The sequence below is a fragment of the Passer domesticus genome, chromosome 2 (assembly GCF_036417665.1).
Source record: "Passer domesticus isolate bPasDom1 chromosome 2, bPasDom1.hap1, whole genome shotgun sequence".
Taxonomy (NCBI): Eukaryota; Metazoa; Chordata; class Aves; order Passeriformes; family Passeridae; genus Passer; species Passer domesticus.
In genome coordinates, this window is record NC_087475.1 from 58,327,142 (window position 1) to 58,347,062 (window position 19,921).

A 19,921-nucleotide genomic window follows, 5' to 3' on the forward strand; every position below is an offset into this window, starting at 1 on the left:
ACTCACAATAGTGAATGACAAATTTGTTCATAAAAATATAAGTATTTTAATCAGAAAATAAAAATATTGTTTTAATATAGTTCAGCAGCTTTAATCAAATTTTAAACCAAAGAATTAAAAGCAAGAAATTCAGGTCTTATTTACAAATATTATGATGAATATTTTTTATTATATGGTTCTTCTTGTGTGAAGACGAATAAGAAATCTACTCTAAATTGTCTAAATTAGATAAATTTTCAGTGTAAAGAATTTAAAATTGACATCTAAAAAGAAAGCAGTCGTGACTAATAGGGTCACTTGTAGAAATCATTACAGCATGCAGCATCATAATTGATGCCTGTTGTAAAATGCTTAAAAAATATATGCATAGAACATTTTCCTATAGACAGTAATAAAAGAAATAGATGTCATTTCCTGATGGTCAGACACCTATGGTGTTTTTATTTCAATGCTGGTGCCAGCCTAGTGATCCAATTTTATCACTCTCAAATCAAACCATTGAAAAGACTGTGTGACTGTGTGTGATTGCTCTCAAAAAGATGGAAAACGTACAGGTATTAAAAATGTAATCACAAATTTGTTAAGGAGTAGTTCTTGTTGCAGACATTTCTATACTGCTACAGAAATCAATGGATTTCTAGATACATCTTCAGTGTTGCTTTTAATTTGGAAAACACTGAGGATTAGTGGCCAACTGTTCTCCTAGTTTTCTGGTAGAAGTTCAGTAGGTACACTATAATAAAATTTCCATAGAGTTAGTATTCAAAGTATTAAATACAATATGTTTACAGAAATGGAATTTTCATTATTCCTTTCCTCAGTAGGTCAACATCTGAATCTGCTGTACAATCATCCATGTTTCAAGCTAGTCCTATACTATTAACTCTTACCAAGAAAAATTTCAGAATGTTTACAGACATTTTGGAGTCTTGCCCAAATCAAAGGCATTATCTCTAATGTAAAGAACCTAGAGGGGGAAATGATGTCAGAACACCATTTTCACAAAGTAACAAAGGGCCCAAAATATGACTAGTCTGTATTTAGGAAAAAAAAATCTTCTTATAAATATTAAAAATAATTTGTGTCCCAGACAGAGAAAAATGTATCCCCAAAATTTGAACTAAATAAGCCAGGCATTATTGGGAACCATCAACAATAAATAAACCAAGATGCTGTGCTCTTTTCCCTGAATCATAACATATGTATTATGGAGTATGCATCTTGGAAAATTCTTAGATGGCTCATTAATTCCCTGATCCATTTCTTCATGCACTACTGAAACTAAGGTGACCTTTCACAAATCAAACTATGCGTACAGCAGACAGTTGTCCTTTCTACTGGAGAAATTTCATTTTTAGGGAAACATTACTAACTGAAGGAATAAGCTTTCAGCTGCCTTCATGTCTTAGACTCAATAAAGGATAAGGATAGGGTATTTATCCCATGAGTGAACACCCTGAAGCAGTAATACGTGGTTGGCTTAAAGGAGATCTAAGAATCTCTGCTTGACGGACTGGGCACTTTCCAAATGAGAAATCAATGACTGTATTCTGGGTAAAGAAAAGCCAGGATGGTTTATGACTTGTTCTACATATACTGTGGATCCAGCCAAGCTCTGAATCATACACAGTTGAAGACAGTAAAAGTAACATCCCATGTCCAGTGAGGTCATTAGCAGCATAAGGTACATTCTGTCAGGACTCTGCACAAACAGTGACTTGCTAGATTTTAGAAATTAGCCTGTAGAAAGACAGATATATGTAGCTGGAAAAAGGGGAGATAACATTGTTGGGTTTCAGTGCCTAAGATGGGCAGCTAACTAGATGCAAGCTGGTTTTGTTTCTGGTGAGGAGACTTGCAGAAAAAATAAAATAGGTAAAAGGTAATTCTCTCTGCAGGAATAGCACACACCTTTATAACACCTGTAGTGTTTTGAACAAACTGAAATTCTATTTAGCTGTCAAAAGCAATGCCTATATACTTAATTACTTTTAAAAAACTCGCAAACAAACAAAGTCAAAAAACTCCCCACTGGGAAAAAACCCCCCAACCAACAACAAACAAACAAACAAACAAAAAAAGCCAAAACAACAACAACAACTAAAAAAAAAAAACACAAAACACCCAAAACAAAGCAAAACCAAAAAAAAATTTAAAATATAAAAAAACCTAAAAATTCTGGTTTTCAGGCTTTACACTATTTGGTATGTCATTGCTACAGTCACACAGAAGCAGACAGAGAGAGCCACACATTCTGAGGGATTGATCATAATGCTCAAATACATCAAAACCCAACCAAACAAAAGAGGTTAATGAAAGTGTTAAATTATAACAACAAACTCAAAAAAACAGCCATAGGACTTAGCAATATTTTCCAAGCAATTTGTCACATTGTTTACAGCATCATGAATAAAATTACTCACACTCTTAAGAAAGACACAATTAAAAAACTTAGAAAGCAAAAACTAATTCCTTGCATTCTTCAAGTCGTCCGGCACTTGTATACTCAAGCAGTGTTTTGATCTTTCCTGCTAGGCTGACAGTCTTTAAGAACTTACCCCATTTATAATGTTTCTGGTGAACTCACACCAGTATACTAAACCCAAATATCCTTTATTCAGCTCCATGTTTCTATGAGCAAATAACAGCCTGTAGGGATTCAGTGCATCAGCTGCTTAAAAGATAAACCTACCCAGCTTGATGAAAACTCTTCTCCACTTTCCTGTTGAGAGAAAACAGTTACACATTTCTAATAAATGAAGCAGGAACTGTCATTTTTTTGGCAAACTGATAACTAGCTGTAACAGCCGCATTGCCACAAGTTGCTTTTCCAAAGTAATTACCATCAGGCTCCCTGTGGTATGCAGTGTTTAACACATTTCTTCTGTGTTAATGAATGCAAAAGCAGGCAACACCACTATTAGTAATCGCTTTTTATTCGTAGTCCTCATTTTCCAGATAGGTCACATTAAACACAGCCATTAAACAATAGCGGTTGAGAAAATCCATACAATGTATGCTGCTTTTGTTTGGGTTTTTTGTGTCATTCACCAGTCATTGGTGCAACTTTGAGCCATATGGGGAGACAGGGGCTGATAAATGAGAATGCCAACCTGTATCACAATTGGGCCAGAGAAGTCAAAACCTTAATCAGATTTCATTCAATTACACTTCAATTCAACAAATCTTGATAGCCAAAACTCCCATTTAAATTAATGCAATAATAACTGCTGCCTGATGTCAAAAGAAAGCAATTAAACAATAATGAGTGGGTGTATGTTATGCTAGGCTTCAGACTCCTCCTTGACCTCAGCAATTCCCCTTCCATTTGACAGAAAGCAACATCAAAGTTTGTTTGAATGGTATATCTTGCTCCACTATGAACAAAGTTTGACTTCTAGGGGTAACTTGGATTGGGAAACCTCTATTCTTAAGTAGCAAATCACAGTTCAGGAGAATCTGTTTCCTGATAAATATGCCAATTAAAAAAAAAGGGAAAAAAGAAAGGTCTCATTTTGAGTTCTGATTTGATTGGCCAATTGTATAAGGAATTCCCAATTGCTGGCTTTTTTTTTTAATTAAAAAAGATACAGAATGCCTTATTTGCTATTCACAGTGTACAGTACAAATTTATTAGTTGCTTTACTTGCCTCCCTTAACTCCAGCTTTCCTTTTATACTCTTTTGACAGATATTTCCTTTCAGTCTTATAAAGCATGTGTGTAAAAAATGAGAGAAATAACTCATAAACTTTATCTTTCATTGCTCCCTCTTTCTCCAATGATGATAGTAGAGATACCATGGAGAAAAAAACACTTTAAAATCTTTTGTGTGCAGTACGTCCTTCATGCACAATCATGTTAATTTTGACTGAACCAGCAAAACTCACATTGCATAAGCTCTGCTGGTTTACTGGTTCATGATATATCCATTCTAAATTGTAAAATAAATTTTTTAACCTGTGATAATTTCGTACTGTGAAGCAGTATGCCAGAGTTCTACAAAACAAGGCAGTTGAAAGGCAAATTAAATAAAAGCAAGATTTCCTAAACTCTTCTATAGAGCTGTGAGTCATGAATTCTGAATTACCTCAGAGTGGTAAATAAATAATCACTACTAAATACAGATAATGTGTTAAACAGCTAAAGCTAGTAAATCACTAGTGACAGAGAGCCTTAAGGTAAATTCCTCTTACATTGGCACAGCCCTTTCTCAGAATGTTGTGGTTTTATGTCTTCAGAAACATACAATGAATTGTACAGTTGGTTACTCAGTGTTAAAATCATTTATAAAATACACAAATCTCCATCACTTGACTGCATTTACATATTGGCGTAGATTTTGCTGAATAATGGATCTCACTGGCAGAGCTAAAGACTTGGTGCACAGACACTGAAGTGATGGGCACCACAGAAATACGTAGAAAAGACTGATCAAACAATAAAAATCCTCTCCACTATGGAATTTCAAGCTATCAAGCTATCAAGCAAAACCAATCTTGGGTCTCCTGGCCAAAAAAAAATAATAAAACAAAACAAAATTATATAACACAGACAACACCACGTTTTAGATACATAAATTGTCCAAAACATGGAGAGTAGCTTGATAAAACATGTACAAGATCCTTCCTTTTTGCATGTAATTGTAGACATTTTTTAACAGGAGCTAAAAGCAAACTGTCAAAATTGGTGTCTCCCAAAGACAATTCATTGTAGGACTGACTAACTAAAATCACCATTTAAATGCAATCCCAAAACCAAAATAGGCTGTTGGGTCAACTTTTGTTTTTAAATTGATAAAAAAAAAACTATGGCTTGTGGTATTTCAGATTGCCAACCCTTTTTATAAATGTTTTTATAGTACAGATTAAATTTAAGAAACCAAATTCACAGTTTTTAAACAATGTGCCATAGTGGTATTTCCAGCAGAGTATCTAAAGTATATAAGGGACAAATCCTGAGCTAAACATTTTATTCTTCTGCTAGTTCTTCTATTGTGGAAGTTCGTTTGTTCTTTTCCAAGTTTCACTTGAAAGTAACTTTGAACTTTCCAAATGCAATAAAAACATTCTTAGGAAACAATAATAAAAAATAGAAACTATATCCCAAGCTATTCTAAGTTATTCTGCAAATATTATTCAGATCAAGTGAAAACCTGACTAAAAACACCCCCCAAAATAAGCAGTATTTATCTAGAACTGTAGTAAGCTATTGCACATACTAAAGAATCAGATAAATTACTGCTCATGCCAAATTGACACTGGCATAATTTTCAGCTCTATAAACTTAATATCAAAACTTTTAAAATGGTGGCATCTCTGAAGAATTCAATCAAATATCCTGCATTGAATAGGCTGGCTGCATGTGTTAGGGAAAAAAAAACAAAACCCAAGGAGGTTCCAGATATTGGTTCGAGTGTAATTTTTGTTATTAAACATGGGTTTGCAATAGAAGCTTCTACAAGGACTTGCACATAACCATGACTGATGGATGTACTTGTAGGCTGTTCAGTTAGCTCCATCAGCTCACTCAAACATATTTTGAACAGATTATGTACTGCAGTACTTCGTAGACCATACATTAAACAAGAGACTTTGCTCTGAGGCGCTGCTTCCCATATTCCGTGGGGAAAAGGAAGCAGGAAAAAACAAAACTCATAGAGTTCGACAGCTACTGAGGCAACACTTGCCATTTACAATATAAGCCCAAATATTTTTGCAACACAACTATATATTAATTTAATAAAATACACAATATAGCTCTTATACACTCAACAATTTGGCTCATATGCACTGAATCTGCAATAAATCAATAAAAATATGTCATTTGATGTAAACACACTGAATCTTCTTACATTTGCACATTTAAATGACCATGTGATTTTTGTGGATGTCTGACATTTTCACTTTCCTGAGCTATTTTAGTGTCCACAAATGAATAAAAAAGTGTTAATAATGTTAATTCCTTTTCTGCATTACCATTAAGGTAACTATTTTCTTCCCAAACTTTATTTCACTTTCTTTTATTTTATTTTTTTAACTTATCACTAACTATTTATAGCTTTGTTGGACACTAAAATGCTAAATAGATATTAATTTTTTTTTTTTCATTTCATCAAGTGAATTAGCTTATGTGTGTGCAGGACAAGATGGACTATATAATTTTACATTTAACCTTAATATGATATGTAGTGTTTCATTAATGATGAGGATATGTTTTCTTGAATAATGATCTGGAATGGTTCTTTTTGTTTTATTGTTCTTTTTTTCTTTTTTTTTTCATATTTCATATTTGTGGCAGATAACTTTGTACATAAATGTTTACCACAAATGAATGTTAATGTTTGGTGTCGCTTGGACTACTACAAGAACTCTTTATAGGACTTTCAGTAGAAGCCTGTGGTGGCTGCTGGAAATTCACCACAGATCAGCATTATTCAACCCTGTTTTTCTTGGGGTTTATACGTAAACAGTAAAGTCAGCATCAGCTATTGAGGACAGTCTTAAAGTATCAGATGTATTTCCATTCCATCTTTCTCACACCTTCCTATGAGATTGTCAAAATGGCACTGTCTTTCCTTCTTTCATTTTGTTCTTGGTGTATTTGACTCTGTCCTAATGAAAGTTTGGTCAAAATGAAACCAGTGTTATCTGTCAAAAAGAAAGAGCAGTGAAAAGAACATACTTGTGGGCACTTCAGATGTTCACTAAAAGCCTTAAAGCAGCATTGGTCTTCCTTCATTCCTGTAATTCTGTAACGACCAGGGAATTTCTTTATTTATTTACTTTCAATCAGCAGAAGAGGAATGCAACTGCCAGCCTGTCCTTATTTTCCCCCTCACTTTCTGATGGCCACAGGGTCGCTTCCCCGACAGTCCTGCAAGAGCTTGTCTATTTCTCTCACAACTTCCTCAGCATCCACCGACTCCCTGCCTAGATCCCGGGCTGAACGGTCTAACTGCTCCAGAACAGAGTCCATCTCACTGGAGTCTCGGCTCACTCGGGAGTGCACGTCTGCAAAGGCCCTAGCCATCTGATCTGATGCAATGAAGGAAGCGTCCTTTGACTGTTTACTGGGCGATAGATACTGACTGTCAGTTGACAAGTACTGGCTGCTTGGTTCAGCAAAGGCTCCTGATTTCACTTCACAACCATCCAGTGGTCCTTTTGTTGAGGTGCAAGGCTCAATGCATGTCTTGGTTGGGCTGCTCGATGCTGAGGGAACCTCCTGAAGCAGAGGACTCAGGGCACGTTTGGCTTTTAAGTAAGGTTTAACATTGGCAATGAGAATAGTGTGCTCTCTCTTGTCTTTCCCAAATGTACAAAAAGTCTTTTTCCCAGTGGGATTCACAGTTTCGTATGTCTCAGTCTCAACGTTGGCTTCAACTGTGGGTACAAAGAGATTTGTGCGATAATCTGCATTCTCAGCCTGACTGGCTGCAGGGAACTGTGGCATCCAACACCTGTCAGAATGACCAAGCACTCTGCATTCATCTGTGCAGTTAACACATTCTTCTTGTTCTGCAAAACAAAGGAGAAAGAGAGAAAAACCTCTAATTATAAGCGGATTTATTTAGGCTAATGAATAGGCTATGATCATCACGTGATGGGTTTACTTGACATCTGGTTTCTTAATTATGGAGAAAAAGAAGAAGCTATAATTAAAATATTTCAGAAGGTTTGCATAAACCTGTTAGTTGAGACAATAGATTTATTTAACTCTGTTCTCCACATATTAAAGCATTCACACAACCCAATGGAAGTATAAAGGGGTCATTAGAGACTCATTCTCAGTGGAATTGAGCTTCATCTGTAAACTAATCTGCTGCAGAAATCTTTTAGGCTTTAGTCTGTAAAACTCATACTAGAAAAGAGTGAACAGTACTTAGGGAACTCAAAAGGAATTATAAGGATTAATTTTTCAAATCAAATAACTGAGCAGTGACTGCCTTTCTGGAAATACAAACACTTCATAAAAATCAGCAAGCTGTTTTTTCTTTTTTTGTCACCTCCATTTCATTTGTAATTGTTATGCTGTGTGACAGTCACAAAATAAAAAGGTTTTCTTGAAAAGCCTACTTTTCCTGCTGAGAACAGAGAACTAGAATCTTCCATCAGTATGCATTAAATATAAGCTTGTCAAAAAGCGCATATTGCAATTTTATTAGACATGAGTATGGATCATGTAATCAGTTTTTCCCTTTTTTGTTTTGGTGCAACTAAGTGAAAATGGATTTGCTCAATACATACAATTTGGAAGAATGACAAATGGTGACACACTATTTGAACTGATGATATTTTCAGATAAGATTTCTATATCCTTATTTCTTTCAAAGAATACAGTTAAATGAGATTCCCTTACTACACTTTTAGAACATAAGTTTTGGTACTTCCTAGTCTACAATTCAAAGAAAACTTTCTGTTTTAAAAACCTCATCTTGTGTGTAATTTGCATTAAATATGTTACATTTGGGCCAATATTTACCATCTTATAATTGTACTTATACCATCAGGAATAAGAAAAACAACAAATAGTATAAATCCTTTTATCATCTCTAGGTTTCAGTTAACCATACATTGATCTTAATATTTTTTCTTTCACAAAATGGGCATATCGGTTCAATACTAATTTCTTTGAGGAATTTAGTATTTAAAAAGTGCATGGAATTCCAGTTAGACCAAAACTGTTAGCATACCTTTAAATATAAGGATGTAACACACATACAGACATGCAGAACAAGTCTTCAGAAAAGCAGAACAAACATGTTGACCCAAAGATGGGAAGAATTTAAGCAAACATCCTAAATTAGAAAATAAATTCCTAGTAATCTTATATCACCACCTGATTAATGAATGATTGCACTGCAGAGACATGACAAAAGAAACATCAAAGATGATCTATGGGAATCAGAGTATAAAATGTTTTTCACATTTCTAAAAAGATATGAATAAATAGGACTTAAACTAAAATTGCTTTGTGTCACAGTAATGTTAAACTGTGATAATTTGCTCAGAACTGATAACTGTTAGTGATACAGTAGTATGAAAAAGTCTCATTCTGTATATAAGCTCCCATCCTTGAAGGCTTTAAAATCTAGGTCTGGTGTAAACCCTGAAAAAATACTAAAAGCAAGTGAGAATTAGGTACAGGGACAACAGAACAAAGTGATTGTTGAGGAAAAGGATGTAACATAGGGGCCTTAAACATGAAATTAATAGAGGTGAGTCAGCCTCAGCTGTGTATCAACTGTGTATCATGGAACAGATCTTCCTGGAAGATGTATGAAAAGATATGGAAGATGGGGAGGTGATTAGACACAAACAAGGCTTCACTGAGGACAAATTGTCTGGTGGCTTTCTAGGATGGAGTGAATGCATCAGTGGACACAGCAAAGCCTTTTGTAAGGCCTTTGATATGGTCAAATATTGACATGGCCACAATATTCTTGGTGCTAAACTGGAGATTGATAGATTTGATGATGGATTGTCAGATCAATAAGATAGTGGCTGGATGGTTACATGCAAACAGCTGCAATCAATGGCTCAATGTCCAAGTGGAAAGCATAATGAGAGGTGTCCCTCCAGGGTCCACACTGGGGCCAACATTATTTATTATCTGCATTTATGAGATAGAAAATGGAACTGAGTACACCCTAGAGTCACAACAAGCTGAGTGGTGCATCTGCTTTGCTGGAGGGAAGGGATTCCATCAGAGGCTTGAGAGGTGGGGGCCATGTGAACATCATAAAGTTCAACAAGTCCAAGTGCAAGGTTCTGTACCTGAGTTGAAGTCAGTATCAATAAAGGATGGGGGAAGAACAGATTGAGAGTAGACCTGTTGAGAAGGATTGGGTCCTCTGGTGGATGAAAAGCTGGACATGAGCCAGACAGCTTGTGCTCACAACCCAGACAGCCAATTGTGTCCTGGGCTGTATAAACTAAAAGAAATCAGATTTAGATTGTACATGAGGTGGAAGCTCTTTCATATGAGGGTAGGGAGGCCCTGGAACAGATTTTCTAGGCAAATTGTGGATGTCCCATCACCTGGAGGTTTCAAACTCAAGTTGGACAGGACCTTGAGCAAGTTGATCTAGTGAGGGACATTCCTGTCTGTGGTAGATGTTTCAAGGTCCTTTCTGACACAAATCGTTCAATGATTCTGTGATCTCCAAAGAAAACTAATCCACATGCTGGTTTTAGTATCCAATAAAAAACAAAATTATCATGATGAAAAGCAGGAGTAAAATAACCCCAACATTAGGACTGTAACAAAGAGACAGAACTGAAAAGATTTTGAGGAAGAAATTTAATTTTGTGGTATTTGATTTTATTTCACTTGAATGAGATGGCGTTGGTATGCACAACCACAGAGACAACATATGTGTGGCAATTGCTTAATGAAATGGGAGCCAAACGAATGAAGGACATAGCTATACACCTCATTCCACCCATTAGTTCACCTCCACTAAAGTTCTCTGTATCTAGTTTTCTGGAGCTTTTACAGCATCAAACAGCTGCTGCTTTAAAACAGCCAAGGGAAACTGCTACTCTCACACTCTCTCTCTCTAAAAAAAACCCCAAAAAATCCCAAAGAAACCAAACTACCTCCTCCTGCTCCAAAAAAACCCCAAAACAAACCCTCACTCAGAAACATAGAACTCTGCAAAACAAATCAAATCTATGTATTTTTAAAAACATCTTCATCTTCTGGATCCTTCAGAGTAGACTTGTGACAAGTTCAGCCTCTAACTTTAAAAGTGGACTTACAGAAATAGAAGAAATAGGTGTTCTCTTCAGGATTTTCCCTAACAATATCTAAAGTTATTTTTTCTCTCATATGGAATTCATGACAATTCTGAGTAAATGCCTTCTGTTACTTTTAAAAGTTTACCTAAACAACTTATCAGCTTTCCAACTAAGTTTAATGTTGTAAGCTTAACTATCCTTTGTATGGATATTTGTAAACAATTTTGTTACTTTATAACAAAAGACGAAAAGAAAGCCCTGCTGCACATTAGCTACCATAAAATGCTCAGAATTGCACAATCAATGGACCAGTACTTTTCTCTGCTCCTTTCTTTTCAATTACTTTATTAAAGCAAGATCACACTTTGCTCTTTCCTTTCTCACAAAAAATAACCCAAACATTACAGTATATTTCATTATACCACAAAAAAAGCCATCTGTAGCAGAAAAATTCTTTCTGTCTTTGAGGTAGCAGTTCTATGTCATATTATCTTAAACTAAATATATATTCATATATATATATATATATATATACATATATCTATGTAATCCTCTGCTCTGTACATTGACAGCACACACACACATATATGCCTATATATATCTATATGAAATATAGAACTAGGAAATTCCATTTTCACACTGACTCTTTTTCTAAAACTCAACTGAACTATATTTCTTTTAAAAAATAAATATTCCCTGAACTAAGATTGAAACAAACAAGCTCAGATGAAAGGTAAAGTTCAGAGAAGTTCTCAGTCACTGGAAATAAGTACTGTAAACTTAGTCAGTAGGTATTCTGTTCTGTGCCAAAAACTATGCTTTGAGACTTTCAACACTCATTAGGTTAATTTATTATAACCAAGTTATGTTTGAAGATTTATATTAGCTCTCACACACATGCTTACATATACATTGGTATGAGGAGGGGCCTTTCACAGTGTTTAGATTTATTCAGTACTGCCAACAAAAATACAAAATTTGCTGCCAATCTCTAACTAAAAGAGATATATGTAATAGCATATATATGTTATGTATATAATGCATGCTCTATTGCCTTTCCCCTTCTCATTTCTGGTATTTGTTAAAGCAATTTTTATACTTGCATTCCTACTCACTGTATTGACTAACTTTCCATTTCTGCTCTCTGGACATGGTAGCAGTGACTGAATTAAATAGGAAGCCAGAAAAAACAACAAAAATACGTGGAATGACCTTGATTTGAAACCCACCTGCATTGCATGAGCTTTGTTCCTCTAGCCTTGAAAATCTCTGCCTTTGCATTTCATTCTTTTATGTCACATCATAGGGAATGGATTTTGAGTATTGATTATCATACATTATAAGCTTCTTGTCTCACCATTAGCCTGTAATTTTGACTACTACAGCTACCACACAGTAAAGAAAATCAAACAGGGATTTTTGTATTAGTAGCAGAAACTACAAACACAAAGTTAACTATCACCACCAAGGGCCAAATTAGGGCATATGAGAAAATAGAATAAATTTAAAGGTAAATACATACATATATATATATATATATATGTATATGTAAAGTAGGTTTTATGCTGTGCTATGCACCATCAGTCTTTATCTCTGTGCTTGTCTCCCTCCCGTTGAAAATAAACCCTTAACAGTGCATGTGTGTACAATAAACAGAAGCAGTCTAGAGGTTTTCCTAACTCTCTGGGGCTTTAAGGGTAAACAGTCAGAAGTGCTTTATGCACTTAGGGGAGAACATACACTAAAATAGAACTGCTAAATTATCAGCTGTAGAAAGAAAAGGAAACAAGATATCTGTAAACAACTGACGCCTAGGTAGGAAACGTATTCTGCATGGAAACTCAGAGATGGTGTAGGATGAAAGTTATATTGGCAACGCATAAAATGTAATGCAAGGTATGTATTTTGGCACGGCAGAAGATATATCTTATATATTTCATTCTATTACCAGATGAGTTATAGTCTCATATAGTGTCTGCCTTCTATACCAAGCAAAGAGGAAAATATTCTTTTATTGTGGTATCTACAATTTCCTACACTTTCTTTATAAACATTGAAAATTAATTATGGGCACTGATTTTACCCTAAATATATTGCACCATGAAGTTAATTAATTAATACTTTAGACAGTTGGCTCCTTTCAATGGCTAAAACAGATATCTTATTTTGACTCTCTAGTTATATGAAATTTGCATAACAATAAAAAAGAAGAAGCTCAAGAATTTATTTTTTTTAAAGTAATTCAGTGGAAAAATCAAATCAGTAAATACAATATTTTCTGCAATTTAACTGGTCCATAATTATTTAAATTATACATACATACAACACAAAAAACCAAATTCAAGGTAAATATCAGCATGCAAACAATTCCAATGAATATTTTATGCACTATATTTATAGGATGAAGAACATTATAGTCTGTATTGAATACTCCATACAATTTAATACTAAATGTCAAGATTCCCATATATGGTAAATCAGACTATAAATATATGTATATACACATATATATATATATATATATATATGCTTTTATATATATTTATATAAATTAATGAATCTATGTATATTTGAAGTCTGATTACCCCTATAAACAAGTCTGGATATATAAATAGGCATAATTTAGACCTACAGCTAGATCTGTTCCATCCTATTCCTCATAAGACCTGTAAACTATTTTATCAAATTTTATTTGGAGTTAAACAAGGCAGACAGAGTAAGATCATTATAATTTATAAGATTTTAACTGATTGTCATTTAAGTGCATTCTTTCCTAAGAACTTGCTCACAAAATATTTTAAAATGTAGCTTTTTATTGCCATTTCTTCATGGATGAAGATTAAATAAGAATATGGTTAGCTGACAACACTAAATAACACTAAATATTTTTAAATAACAGTAGCTTTTGTTATTTTTAATTGTCCTAGGAAAGCTGTCTTTCAGCTATCCTTTTTTCTCTTTCAGTGGGGGATGTCTAGTTTTTGCTATTGCATAAACACCTTATTCTAACTGACTATTTTTTAAATTCCTTTCTATGAATGTGGAAACTAAAAATAAACCTTAATTGTCAGGGATGCTTCATAGGTTGATTCCCTTGACTGGAATGATTATCAACTAACATGTCCAAATAAAAAATAAACCAGAGGACCCATTTCAAAATATATGCTGCCTTCTTTTTGAAAGCATGCAGTTTCACAATACCTTCACTCTTTAAATGCTATATTCTTCGTTGCTTTACAGAGAATAGTAAAGTACATAAAGATGTGTGATGACCCTTTTTTCACATGACAAAGATCTGTCTATGAATGCATACACAGAGTTCACACTGACTTGTGTAGGAGGTCACCCTTGATGTTGTGAATTTTCGTTCATTACTGAAAGTATTTCCATTTAGAATTTACTCAATTATGAAACAAAGTGTAAAATTCCCTGCAGTTTATATTTCCCTGGTCTAACCACAAACACAGTATTCTTTACTCTGAGGGTGGTGAGGCACTGGAACAGGTTGTCCCATTCCTGGAAGTGTCCAAGGCCAGGCTGGGTGGGATTTTGAGCAACCTGGCTTAGTGGATGGTGTCCCTGCCTATGACAGGGCAGTTGGAACTAGCTGATCTTTAAGACCCTTTACAATTCAAACCATTCTATGATTTTATTAAAAAAAACTCCACCAACACCAGTACATGTTTTAGACTAGCAAAATAATGTTCTGCTTCATATTTTTAATACCTTAAATAGATATGAAAGATCTGTATTTTCTGTACATATGCATAAGCAGATGGACAATAAATGCCACATAATATCTAACAGAGGATGTAATTAACTCCACTTTTCAGAACTTCAGTAATTCCTAAAATATGACCAGAAAACCTCACAGAACTACATTAAATGGTGGATTACTTTTTTTTTTTTTTTTTTTTTAATTGAGACAGGCATTTACCTTTACTAAAGAACTGGAAAGGCTATAAGTAGATATTTATTACAGGAGACAAATAATGTGTGCTTTGGCATGTCCTAAACACTGGGTCTATATGACATTTCTATTGAGAACAATCAGCTAAAGCACTACCTCTGTGGTTGGATTTCTGTTTAATTACAATTGATTTTGACATAAATGAGCAGAGATAAACAAATACTTCTATACTTCTCTTGCTGTTATTAAACAGAGCTGTCTCCTATCTGAGTATTTATATTGGCTTGTCTGTTTAAAGGCTCCTCTCAGTCAGGCAAAGCAATTATGTAGCTCAGATTAGCAAAATAACTGGCAGTAAAATGAGAGTGGACTGCCACATTTGTAAACCTCTTGGATCTCATGTTTTTCTCCTGATATTATAAATACAAGTTTCTGAGGTCTATAATCCTTACACAGTTTCCCACAGGTGGGGTAGGGTTTTTATTTAGTTGACTGTTTGTTTGTTTTCTAGATACAGGGTAAAGACATTATATATTTTATATTGTTATGACATAAAACACTTCAAAAGCCATTAAAGCATGATGACCTATGGATTTAATTCTAATTCACATTTGTCCCAGACAATAAATATTGGAGGAATTTTTCAGGATTACAGGGAGCACTATGAAAAATTAAAACATTTCTTACAGAAGTATGCTTTAATTAAATCATTACAATTTAATGATAATCACATATTTTTATTAAAAAGAATATAAAAGAAAAAAATATTTGTGTTACCTGAAAATTTTCCATCCTCACAGCGGGCTGGTCCACAGATCCCAACAATGGGTCTTTGGCCTCTGCCTTGCTGTTCTGGAGGCAAATCAGACCTGTGAGTCACAGACAGGGATAGGCTCTGCTTCCAAAATACACAACAATATCAAAAATTCTGCAGCAGAAAAACAACTTTTACTTGTGACCCAGACATAGCTCACGGCCCTTGAAACTTTTCACTAGTTTTCTCAATGGTACAAACACACAATTCTATAGTTGGCAGTGAGCTGAAAACATCTAACTAGTAAAAAGTATGTCTCATTTCTTCCTAATAGAGGAGAAACAAGAAAATGGACACCGAGTCTTTATTTCCACTGTTTGTCCATGAGTTGACTGGCCCTCACTCTAATTTGCAGTGAAAAGCCCATACAACAGTCACAAAACAGTCATTTTGGTCTCTTCCCCATCCCACATAAGAAAGTCTTCCTAGGCCAGGGCTGGAGGTGGAAAATGTACAAAGGCTAGCTGTGCCAGCCCTGCACTTAGCTGAGAAGTTACTGGGAAATTTTAGCATCATGACACATTGATAATTTCCAACTGTACATCTTTGTTGTAGAGCCCCAAGCTGTTTCCTGAGAAAGAAGGAAAACTAAACTGCAGTAATTAACAGAACAGGACAGCCTCGTGGATCTTTTGGAAAGCACATTTTTAATATCGCATATTTTCACTCTTGATCAAGGCAGAGCAAAAGATATTACAGTGGGATTGTTTCAGCACTAGCATCTACAAAAGCAATGATTCTTAAATCTGAAACTTAACTGAATTTGTGTAATCATTTGCACAATTTGCATGATATTCACATTCTTTTTACTAACTTTATTGTAAGCCAGTCATAATTATAGTATCAATGATTTCCATATCTAATTTGCAGCACTTAGTAAATGCTGCATATTGTAGTGTGGCAATGCTTATAATCTAGTCATTAACCAGGACCATTGTGAGCCTGCCTATACAAATATTAACAGATTGTATAGTTAGAGACAAAAGGTAACAAGTGATTATGACAAACAAAAGCAATGAATGGGAAGAAAAGACAACATTAATGAAAATATAATCATGCTGTTGACATTTCCTAAAAATACGAATGTAAAAGCTCCATAATTTAAAGGAGCTATCTCCATCTGTCAGACCATCAAGCCACCAGCGATGAGCTATATGTTACACCACTGAACTTTCCTTACCAGCTGCCAATTATCTCAGCATACAAATCTTTAATTAGAAGGTACCAAGCTTTTCGCTTTGCAAGCTTGCCTCAAATTGGGATATGACAACTTGTTTACAGATATTGACTGAGGAGGGTGCCACTGAGGAGAGAGACATGACAGGTTTCTGAAGAAATCTCTATGTTCTTTTGATGGCTCTGTTTATATCCTGACTGTAGGTAGACTCTGTTTAATGGAAGTCTGTCAGCCTCTGTGTAGGAGCCTGTTGTAGGAAACAAAATCAATGCAGAAACACTCTTCAAATGTTACCTGTTTTCCTTTGCAAAGTCTCATAAAAATAATTACAAAGGCTGCATGGTTTCGCTGAACCATTCAAAATCTGAATGGCCGCTTTGGTGAAAGAGAGTATTTTTCCTCCACATTCCTGCCAGTATGCCTGGATTTACATTAAAAATCTCTTTTAACAGCCATAATGAGACCATGTGGGTTTTATACTGACAGATGGAAAACCCTACAGGGTATCATACTCTGCTTCAAGGGTTGATGTCGTAAGCAGGTCATATACTTTGGACTTCATGGAAGGTTTACAATGCATCTGACAGAATAGGAGGAAGAACACTTTTCCTGATGCTGCTCTCAGAAAAAACTTTAGGCTGTCTAGACACCTTAAGGAGCTCTCACTTGGACATAGAGATGCAGAAATATCTTATAAAAGAAAGGAACTTTTAAGAGTTTCATGTAGCATCCTCCCCATGCTAAGTAACAAATTCATTATCATATGATGGGAGCATCCCTTAGACTATTATTTAGAAGATTTCTGGTGTGTTGTTACCACTTTCCAAAGAGATTTGCAGAATGGGATTACCCTTGTGTCACTTTATGAAGAACCCAAAATCTCTTAGCAATTTAAGTTTCATAATGTTATCCTACTTAACTTTCTGCCTGGATAGTGCTCCAATTAGATCAATCAGAAAGGATAATTAAGCATGTCTTTTTCAAATCTGACTCCCTAAATATAACCAGTTTGGCAAAGAGAATTATACATGTAAACAGATTCAAGACCACATTTTCAGATTCTCCATGAACAGTGGATTAATTTCTGAAAGACACTTACTGAAGATCTCTTAAGAATATTCATATCTTCCTTTACCCAGATCCTTCATCAAGAACTCTAAGTTACAGATCACCTTCTATATTTCAGGGATTGAGGAGATTATAGATATTAACACCACTAATACAGAAGAATCTCTCCTACTAGTTACTTTTATGTGCAGCAGTTCAGCTACTCACCTTTTTACTTGTCATCTTTTCATTTGTTATAGCTTCAATTTCTGAACTGATGTCAGACTACTTTGATGCGACAAAAGACAGCTTTAAGGAAAATTGTCAATTTGGGGAATTATTTCCAAAGATGCCGTCATTATCTGTTCTTTGTTTTCACTAGTATCTTTACTTTTTAAGCCTGGTAACTATTGGAAGCTATTTTTCTGGTGTCTAGCAACGTCTAATCTGAGCCATGTTCTTACAAAAAAGTGTATTCTAGTCTTGGAGATAGACTTAAAAGCTAATTACTGATATCACCACCAAGTAAGATGCAGTCAGAGTAATTTCTGTTAGCTGTGCCCTCAGCTTACTCATCTAAACACCCTACAAAGGAAATCAGCAGTGAGGCATTAGATAAGTTAAACACTGTTCTGGTAAAGCAAGTAAAAGATGCAGCTGCTAAATTCAAAGCTAGGGAAGGATTCCAAATAAGCCAGTTAACATCAATCTATTGACATTCTTTAAGACAATCTTTACTCTGTAGAGGTGATGAAGATACTACATCCCTAGAAATGGGGAAAACCTGCTATAAAATGAACCTATTTTAGGTATGGATCATTGTCAATTTTCTCAGGGTATTTAAAGCAATCTTTTAATTTACTGGAACTCATCATTATAATATTTAATTCATTTAGGGTTTCAAGTATGCTTTACAACAGTATTTTAATGGGTCCCCCTCCTCCCAGGCTTATTGTTTTATTGGAGAAAAAAGGCAAGAGACCTGCACAGTTATTATTAGCTTGAATTCTGATTATCACAGATAATGGAAAGCAGAGAAATCTGAGCCCCAATATTTACTGCATGATTCTTCAAAAACAGCCTCTGGGTTTCCTAATAAAAATGTAACTGCTTTGTTTTTCTTTAAGAAGAAGAATTTCTTTAATTCCCAAGGAGATAAAAATAAAGCACCATATCTGAATGTAAGGCTCAGCCTGACCTTGAACAAATTCTGTAAGGAATTAAGGTAAGAAAAATTTTTCTTATGGGAAAAAGAATTAACTTCTTTGTTGTTGTTTTGCTTCCACCTGTTACACAGGTGCCTGTGCTAAGGTGTGGTATGTATACCACTTCTCAGGTACCTAAGAAACAGTCTAGCAGAGCTCTGAACTTATTTGTAAGCCCTCAAGTGACTCTGCAGTTCCAGCTGAAGATGGATACAAGGCAGCTAATTTGCTACCACCAAGGGAAAATGTTATAACATAAAAACATTCCCTCCCTTAGCTTCAAAACTGTCGAGTGCCTAGGGAGCCTGACTATTTGTAGAGCTGATACTATGCATATGCTTCCTCTGTAACTGTTACATGCATACATCTGGCATCTGTCTCTGTGTTAAACAGACTTAATTGTCCCCACTATCGCTATGTAGAAACCCTCTAACCTAGATGGGTAATGTGAAAGAAATAAATGAAAGGGTTGAGATGATTTTTTTTTTTTGGTGGCATTGTTTTTGCATTATTGGCAAGATTTCCAATGAACTCTGTACTACGGCTATAATAAAAATATTTTGGCTGTGCTTTCTGTGTAACTTTGGGTAGAGCTTATGTTCTTGTCTTAGCATGACATTTGCACTTTGAACAGTCTTTTAATCAAATAGGTTGCTTTAACTGGAACTCTTTTTTTTTTCTATTTATTCTTCTTTTATTTTTTTCCTGTCTTGGTTGTTTATGACCCCTGTTTTATCCACATCAGACTTCAGAGCTTTTAATCATTTTCTAGACATAGCAGAACTGATTCTGAAGATATGTCTTTTTTTTTTGTTTGGTTGGATTTTTTTTTAGGTGTTATTGGGGTACTCTACATGCTATTACATTATTCTGATCACTGTCGCCAGCAGAGTCAAGACTTAGGCAAAGCACTTGATTTCAGATTTCAATATATTTTTTAAAGATCAAAGAGCATGGAAAATCTTGTTCTTTGGTTAGACAGACCATGCAGAACAGTAATACTCTGAAAGATGGAGGTAGCTGCA

At 34.9% G+C, this 19,921-nt stretch overlaps 1 protein-coding gene across 5 annotated transcripts in view; it reads right to left on the reverse strand.

Moving 5' to 3' along the window:
• Positions 1-2,918: 2,918 nt before the first annotated feature.
• The window catches only part of PCDH17 (protocadherin 17), an 89,766-nt gene continuing 72,763 nt past the window's right edge, over positions 2,919-19,921 (reverse strand). For 4 of the 5 annotated variants that reach the window (XM_064408653.1, XM_064408652.1, XM_064408655.1 and 1 more), the window contains 2 exons: positions 15,431-15,505; positions 2,919-7,518 (listed from right to left, as the gene is read on the reverse strand). In XM_064408653.1, coding sequence (XP_064264723.1) covers positions 6,836-7,518; positions 15,431-15,505 — 758 coding nt within the window. In that variant the 3' untranslated portion in view covers positions 2,919-6,835. Of the gene's footprint in view, positions 7,519-15,430; positions 15,523-19,921 lie in introns of all 5 variants that reach the window. The other variant, XM_064408656.1, reaches the window with a different exon arrangement.